The 9,138-nt window shown below is 45.9% G+C and overlaps 1 protein-coding gene across 1 annotated transcript in view; it reads left to right on the forward strand.

Annotated features, from left to right (window-relative positions):
* Window positions 1-3,846: 3,846 nt before the first annotated feature.
* The window catches only part of RPL22 (ribosomal protein L22), a gene marked incomplete at its 5' end in the record, with an annotated part of 7,563 nt that continues 2,271 nt past the window's right edge, over window positions 3,847-9,138 (forward strand). The window contains 2 exon segments of the mRNA XM_073603677.1: window positions 3,847-3,951; window positions 7,888-8,012. Of these exon segments, the coding sequence (XP_073459778.1) occupies window positions 3,847-3,951; window positions 7,888-8,012 (230 nt within the window).

The following is a 9,138-nucleotide window of genomic DNA, read 5'->3' on the forward strand; positions in this document are numbered from 1 at the left end:
GGTCTCGCTGCCCTCCTCAGAACAATGGGTGTCCTTTATAGCTGAAACATACAAAAAAGACCAGGAGGGCGCACCGACAAACAAGCTTTAAAACAAGGCTTATCAATGCTCCAACAATAGCGAGCAGTATCTCTAGACGCAGCCTGAACCAGATATTTGGAGGAACCAGATGGCATCGCAGGTGGCTTACGCGTTACGAGGGTGAAACCCTCTTCCTCAGAGCCATAGCGATGGTAGTTTGACCACCTCTGGTATCCCCTTAATGTACCCACAGTCACATGTGTGGGTGCACATCCACCAGAGCCTGCCACACCCACACGAGTAGGCTCCGCCTACCATATCCATCCATCACATGTTGCACACAGTGTGCTGCTGTCGATATCCCATCACCATCCCTGGGCGTGACATTACAACATAGTATGGCCTGCATAAAACTATCATCTCACGTACAAGTCATCCGCTGTGTCCCCATACAATACCGGAATTTTATTACCATGCGTTTAGTATATATTTTTAGTTGTATACAGAAAAAGTACAGGCACCACACTCGGCATGCTCCAAACAGTGCAGCCTTACTACTGGCTATATTATGGGGAAGGCTGGGGGACAAATGGAGGGGACCTAAAGAACTGAGTGGGGAAGGGGGGTTTCAAGATCTATTTCTCTCCAACAGTAGTATATTAGAGTGTAGAGCCGATCGTATTGCCACTCCTCCGCGTGGCACGCATGCACACCCAGCCAAAACCAGGAAGTGCAGGTGGATTTGTTTTCCATCCGTCACTTCCAGTCACGGCCCGCGTCACTTCTGCCTCCGGGAGACAGGAAGCTCCCAAGGGACAAGATAGGCCACCACCAGGAAGTTAATTGGCTGCCATGCACAGCTGCACCATATTGTGCATTCTTCAGTTCTAGTAAATCAACCCCAATGTTTTCAGGGCCACGCACCCGCTTGGATGTCAGATTGGCAGCAGCGGCTGTGTTTGCGCTTCCTCTGTATCCCAATAGACATCAATGGGACTGCCTGCATGGGGATGCATGGAACGCCCGCATATCCCAGTATTATTATTATACGGGATTTATATAGCGCCAACAGTTTGCGCAGTGCTTAACAAACTGAAGGCAGATGTTAGTTACATTACAATTTGGTACAAGAGGAATCAGAGGACTCAATAAAGCTTACAATCTAAAAAGGGGGGGGGGGGGGTGTCAATTGATACAAAAGGTAATAGCTATGAGGGATGAGTTGATGGAGAAGGTAAAACAGTGTATTAGAAGCAGGATAAGCTTCTTTAAAGAGAAGGGTTTTCAGGGATCGTCCTAAAGATGGATAGGTTAGGGGACAGTCGGACAGATTGGGGTAGGGAGTTCCAAAGGATGGAAGGACGGTGACGAGAGCAGGAGGTCTTGGGAGGACCAAAGAGAGCAGCTTGGTTGGTATTTTGGGACTAGGCTAGTGATGTAGCTGGGGGGGCGCGTTATGGATGGCTTTGTAAATAATTGTTAGTACAGTATGGGTAAACATGGCCCTAAAGCCCCATACACACTATCAGATTTTCTACTGATTTTTGTCTTCAGATTTACCAAAACCGTGTAGTGCGAGGGCCGGCCTGATTGCATACAAATTGAAACTCCTAAGGTTTGACCTCATATTATATGGTTTTGGTAAATCTGAAGACAAAAATCAGCAGAAAATAAGATAGTGTGTATGAGGCTTTACATGGGGAGTATGCTGTATTACACCCTTGTGAACGAGGCCTTAATGTCTGCATAGGCCGTTTATATACGGGACCCCCTGAAATAATTGGTAGCAAGTGATGATACGCATTAATATGCAGTTATTCTGCTTAGTAAATGGAGCCTTTTTATTGCCTACTCATGAAAACAGAAACAGTAATACACACACACAGTACTGCATGCACACATCTGTAGATGTACCCTAAAGATTTATATTTATTCCCGGAGCCATCTAAATATAGTACTTGTGAGCACAGTTGGTGAAAGAATCCTCCGCAGTTCTGGTGATTTTGCTGTGGTGAACACCCTGTGCTGTATTTTTGGCACATCTGATGGTTACAGATATGAGCGCCGAGCTCTGTCACAATGTGGTTACTATCACACATGGCACAAGTGCAAAAAAAAAAGCACACAGCTGGTCCCCAATACAGTGTGAGGATAGACTAGACTCATGGCACAGGTGGTGGTTGACCTGTTAAATGTCAGGGGTGACAGACAGATCAGTTCTGAAGACCCCCAACAACTGCAGGAAATTAAGAGGCAGCAACAAGACCTCTTGGCTGCAGGCCTGGACTGCAGCTGTGGGTCAGCGGCATCATTGGAGGCATCACAGTGGGTCATGTAATGGCAGACTCGGGAAATCTTAAAGAATAAGTTCACCATAGGTTATGTTATAAAATTGTCCAAATAAGTAATTTTTATGTACTGATGAGGCTGCACATATAATCAGGGCACTGATTATCAGTGCAAGTGTCCCCTGTTATCAGCTCTTTTCCTCGCACACTGACAGCGCTGAGGAAGGAAATGCTGATGAGCAGCATTTGATTGGACACAGTTGATCACATGGAAAAGGGCTGATGTGATTGGCCCTTTACCTTGATCCGTGATCAAGTAAGCAACTGAAGGTGTGCAGGGGGACAGGGCTCTGGGAGTACAATAGACGCCCTCCCATACTGGACGATTGTGCTGTAGCAGTCTTTCAGCTATATCGAGGTCGGCAATTAGGTAAAGTGATTCTAAAACTCATTACCTTTTTTACCTTAAGCCTCGGTTCACACTGGGACGACTTGTCAGGCGACCTAGGTCGCCTGACAAGTAGCTTCCCGTTCAGTACAATGGAACCGTTCTAAGGGGAGCGACGCAAGTCGCTCCGACTTAGAAAAAGGTTCCTGTACGACTTCGGGGGCGACTTGGGGTGACTTGCATAGACTTCTATACAGAAGTCGTTTTGCAAGTCGCCCGGGCAGTCGTGTGCAGGTCGCCTCGGTGAGGCGACCTGCAAGTCGTGCCGCCTCTGGTGTGAACCGAGGCTAATGCTTTCCATGTATGAAGGTAAAAAAAAGTCTAAATCACCCTTTTACCTCCCATATACTTTATCCGAGTCCTATCTTGATCCAGCGCCGTGTCCATCTGCAACAGGACTTGTCTGTGTTCCTCTCCTCACAGGACGGGGCAATCAAATCCTGGGGGTCTGGACATGGACCCGCACTGTGTGTATCTATGAAAACATACAGCCCGGCTTGGGAGCAACCCACCTTATGTGCACCCATAGCAAGCGCGTTGCTGTGGGTGCACACAAAAGAGGAGGAAAAGTCAGGAGGGCTAGAGGTGGACCTCAGAAGAGGAGGATCAGGGCTGATCTGTGCAATACCATTGCAAAGAGCAAAGTATAACAAGTTTGATGTTCTAATAATATATATACATACATACATATAGCAATAGATAGAAGATAATTCTGGACTACTGCACTACAGCATCAAAAATACATGCCACAGCAGAACGGACAGAAGAGTTGACACGTTTCACATTACAAACCATGCTTAATCATAGCTAGCTGTGATTAAGCACTGTTTGTAGTGTGAAACGCGTCAGCTCTTCTGTCCGTTCTGCTGTGGCATGTATATTGATGCTGTATTTTATATATAGGGATGTATGCCGATTCGGAGATTCAGCAGGCTCCTGTGCATGTAGAGGTTGGACCCATTAAGCCCCAAAAAAAAGATTTTCTATGGATATCTTTACAGAAGAGATCGCCACGCAATTCAACCTTTCTGGTGTCTTGTGTTTGTTTTTTTTTTTCTAATCTTAATGTTTTTATATTCCTTTTCTCAGAAAAAAACAGCGACGAAGGGCAGCAAGAAGAAGAAGCAGCTCCTGAAGTTCACCTTGGACTGCACACACCCTGTAGAAGATGGCATCATGGATGCTGCTAACTTTGTAAGTTACCATTTGTGAGACCGTCGCTCTGCTTAGCGGTGATTTCTTCTGTAGAATTCTGTGTCTGAGACTATTCCCTTTCTGGAAACCTTTTAAAAGGATAAGTTCACCTTTGGGAATATGTTACGTGTTCCCACAGCTGCAGCCGCTCCACGATCCACCTCCTGTAGTGAAAGCGAGCCCAGGGATCTTCTCCCCGATTTTGATGTCAGGAAAAAGAAAAAGGGCCATTCATACAAAAATAAACAAATGCTCCTGTGTTTAAAAGCTTGCTGTGGGGTAAGCAGGGAAGATCTCCACAGTTCTGTGAATGGGTGAACTACAAGTATCAATGGTCTTTGTAGATGTCGGCTTGTAGTTCTCAATGATGCCATGGTGCTGTTGAGAGCTCCTAGGTAGTTCATTGTTTTTCTGTCATTGAGTAACTGCCTGTCCATATGAGGTACGAGCAGACCGCTAACACTGGCAGTCTGCAAGAGCCCTGCATTGCAATCATGATCTGCTGATTGCGGGTACATTGCTTTAAAGGCTCGTAATAAAAAAAAATAAAATTAATTTCCTGGTTGGTTTGTGTTGAATCCAAAGCGAACTGGAGTCCCACACATCCATCTGATACCAGGATAGGTTTGTAATGCCTCATCATTGATGCAAAAGATGAGATCTCAGGTTTTCTTGCTGGGATCCCATCTTCACCATTGGCTGTCTCTGTGTTGCTTTGGGCTGCCTGTCCATTGCAATACTGTCCATTGATAAGGCAGTGCAGGGAAGCTCCATTGTGGACAGCCAAAGTTCTGCTTTAAAGCTGAACTCCAGAATCCTGTCACAGTTTAGACCAGGGATATGCGATTAGAGGACCTCCAGCTGTTGCAGAATTAAAAGTCCCATGAGGCATAGCAAGACTGACGGCCACAAGCATGACACCCAGAGGCACGATGGGACTTGTAGTTTTGCAACAGCTGGAGGTCTGCTAATTGCATAACCCTGGTTTAGATCCTTAAAGCGGAGTTCCCACTGTTAAATTTTTTTTTTTTTAAGGATCCATATCTTTAGTAAGCATTTTAGAGCACTCACGTTTCTTAGCTGAATCAGCCCTCGATGGTCGATTTCATAGAGGAATATAATTTATATTGCTCTTTACAGGCAGTTTCCATAGTGCTTGTTGGCATGTGAAGCCCACAAGCACTATCTTCCGGGCTCTGGTGCAGCTAAGCGACCAGCATGTACCGCCCGTTCTCGCGCATGCGCCGTACACTTCAAACATTGCCATCACAACGGGCGGCGGCATCGGAAGTGCCCACCCCCGTTGTGATGGCAACGAAGCCCTCGGCGCTGCTCAGTGACTCCTGGCAATTATGACAGCCATCTCACAGGAGCACTAGCGAGCACAGGCGCCTTGGAGAGGAAGAGGCAGATTACGAGGGACCCCCTAGCAACAGACCTGAAAAGGTGAGTGTAAAAAAAAAAAAAAACTGGAACTCTGCTTTAAAACCCTTTGCCCATCCACAATTAAAATGCTTTTAAATATTAAAAAAAACAAAAATCCTTTACATTTTGAGTTTTTACTGACAGAACTACGTTTCCCACGTTCACTGTGAACCTATGAAAGGTGGGTGCTGCAGCAAGAAGGCATGACACCGCTCTCTTCTGTAGACCAAACTGAGGAGGATGGGTGAGTGGGGAGCCATTTCTCCATCCATAGGCAGAAAACTGCATGCATGGGTGCATAAACCAGAGCTACTATGAAGAGGAGGGAAGGGGCGATCTGAATTTTTTTTTTTTTTTACATAGGCAGACCCGCTGTCCTGTCTCTTGGGAACAACCTGCGGGTCTCCGGCGGACATCGCTGATTGGCTCCCGCTATGTCCAATCACAGTGGGAGTGGGTCACCCGCGGTGCGCGCCCTCAACCAAGTGCAGGATCACATATAATATACAGTCAGCAAGCGGTTTAAAGTTTGCTATGGGGGCTCCGTGTGTCCATTCAGGCATGGATTTGTGGCCCTGCCCCCTCTCTCTCCTCATTGGCTCACTGACTGACAGCAGCTGGAGCCAATGGCTCTCCACTGCTGTCTCAGCCAATAAAGAGGGTGAAGTTCTCATTTGACACCAGGGGGACCAATCATCCCCCACTTTCCATCAGAACACCTGTTTATTGGTTAACACTTCTAGAGTCTGCTCAAATCCCCATCAGGACATTATGTGCATGATGGTTGTTTGGGTTTCCTCTGGGTACTCTGGTTTTCTCCTCACTCTAAGTTGGCCCCTAACGTGTATGTATGAGAGGTAAGGACCTTACACTGTAAGCTCCTTGAGGGCAGGAAATGATATGAATGTACAATATGTAAATTGTTGACACGAAATAAATACCGGTAATAATCTGTTTGAGAGAAGTGTGAATATTTTGGATACTAAGCTGATTCTGACAAAGTATTTCTCTGTTACATCCTCCCCCCTTTTGCCCGGGTTCAAACTGCCCGTGACTTTGAAGTCGTACCCCAGCGTGACTTTGGCACAATTTGAATGCGACTTCTTTAAAAAGAAGCCAATGCAAGTTGTACCAAAGTCGGACCAAAACTAGTGCAAGAGCCTTTATGTAAGTCGGAGCAACTCAAGTCGCACAGATTAGAAAGGGTTCCATTGCACAGAATGGTGTCCGACTTCTTCTGATGTGACGAGTGCTCCATAGCCACAGCGGTTGTTACTTCAGGGGACACAGCATGTGGTCTGTTCTCAGTCTGATGGTTTCTTATAAAGGAATGGAATTGTGCTCAGCAATAAGTATATAAAAATAAGACTGACCTAGTGCGCTACCATAGCTCAGTTTTTTAAAGTGGATAAGTGACCAGTGAATACTCCCAAACGCATGTCAAGTATAGGCAAGGCATGTCTTTAAAAAAAAAAAAACTGATTGCCTCCGTGGCTCTGAAGAGGAGGGCTTGACCCCCAAAATGTGTTCTGTATGCTGTGAGGTCTTCCCATACCATACGGATCAAAGGTACATTTTTAGCACAGGCTGGGTCTGTAGCGCATTGTTTAGAAGGTGTGCAATCATAGAGGACAGTGTTGGGGAAGATTGGCTTATCTACACCTTTATTAGAATTTATGTAGTAATTTTCGGTTCTAAACCTCAATATGTGTTATTTTCAGTGACACTCTCATATTGTGCAGCAAATATCTGATGAGGAACCAGATCCCTTATGTCCCTGGAGCATTCTGACCATTCTACACCAGGGTACAGATCATGCTGGCCATGGTCAGTTGTGTTCCCTCGGCCTCTAATCTGAGATACAGGAAGCCAGGCGGGTGGGTGGCATGCCTGTAATCAGCCTGACTGACACCCCACCGGGTGGCTACTTGGCTGATGACAGCGGCTCCTGACCCGAGTCTCACTGTGACCACCATAACTGCACGTTGCTACTAAGCAGCTCAGCAGAAGCGTTGTCACTAAACGTGGGTGCGCCCCCCTGATTTCAACATAGAGGGGTTTCTAAACTTTACACCGCACCAGAATAACAGTAATTATGGTAGAATGTACAAGCTAAAGGTTATCTTTAAAATTGTTAGAGGATGGGATATGATTGTCCCGTTTATCTCGAGCTGCCTACCTCAGAGAAGGCAGTCTGATTCTACACACCATTCTCCTGTATGCTGGACTATTTTGATTGCATAATTCAGCTTGAACTTTAAGTAGGGGGTTTTATATTATGTCTTTGTCATTCTGCTGATTTTTTTTTTTTTTTTTTATATATATACGCTGCAATATCCTTCCTTAAATGTATTTATTTTTTATTTATACATTCTGACCTGATGCATGCCCCCCCTTAGTCTGTTTGTGGGGATTTGTTGGTTATTGTTTTGACCTGTACCTATTCTGCATTTTGTTCTATTCTATGCAGTCTCTGAAATAAAAAAATATTCAACCATAAAATTTTTACAGGAACAGTTCTTGCACGACCGCATCAAGGTGAATGGAAAAGTTGGAAACCTGGGTGGCGGAGTGGTCACTATTGAGAGAAGCAAGAGTAAAATCACTGTGTCTTCAGAGGTGCCATTTTCTAAGAGGTGAGTTATGCCGGGGATGGATGGGTCACTGTTCAGTCTCCACTGGAGCTTCCTTTGGGTCAGACATTCAAAACAGACCTGACACATCAGTAAGAACACATTCACACACTCCACACACACACACCAAGTGCTGCAGATTAGTGAAAGAGCCGCTGTCCATTCCAGCTGCATTTAAATTTTTTGTTTGTTTGTTTCAACTTTATTTGAAGTGCACGAAGTGACAATTCATGCATGTCATTGCACGGTGCTGCTTTGCACTGCTGGGCGTTGACATGCTTTGCTTACCTGTGCACTGCGGTAAAATTCAGCGTGTCTGCATTGTATTGCAGCTCACTGCACTACACTTGCCGGATGCGTTGCATCGTGAACCGGGCACATTAGAAAACGGTTTTCTAAGTGCCCTAAATGTGACTGGCGTGGAAAAAACACCGGTCACCGCACTATACGAACAGGCCCTAAATATTACACCTTTTACTTTAGTGTGCACATTAAAGTTTCTTACGGAACATATGTATATGTAGAGCTGGGCTCAGGAGTGAGCATGCAGCTTGCTATTGGGGGCACTGGTCAAGGAGAAGGAGCCAGGAACGCCGGCGGGGGAATCAAGCAGTGGAGGATCGGCATTACTTTGTGTAAAATCATTACACAGAGCAGGAAAGTATGACATGATTTTTTTTTTTTTTTATCAAATTATTTAATACACTTTAATGCATTATCTGCAACAAAGTGATATTGAAGGCTTTCCTTGTTTCAAAAAAGTTACTTGCCTGCTCTGTGTAATGGTTTTGCACAGAGCAGCCCCGATCCTCCTCTCAGGTCCCTCGCAGACATTCTTGGCTCCTGCTGAGCAAGCAGCTTGCAATGGGGGCTCCCAAGCCATAGCTGTGTCTATCCACACACAGCTGCGGCTTGGCTCTGCCCCGCCCCCTCTCTTTTGTTCACGGCTCCCGCTGTTGTGCTTTCTCATCCAATGAGGAGGGAGAGCCCCCAGAGAGGCAAGGCTCTCATGCACATTGCTGGTTTAATATTGGGCACAGGTAAGTAATTGGGGGGGGCCCTCTCTTCATCCAGCACTGACTGTGAGAGGGAGAGAAAGCAGCGTTGTTGCTCTGAGACCTGCTACTGA

This window comes from Aquarana catesbeiana, linkage group LG10 (assembly GCF_042186555.1).
Source record: "Aquarana catesbeiana isolate 2022-GZ linkage group LG10, ASM4218655v1, whole genome shotgun sequence".
NCBI classification, from domain to species: Eukaryota; Metazoa; Chordata; class Amphibia; order Anura; family Ranidae; genus Aquarana; species Aquarana catesbeiana.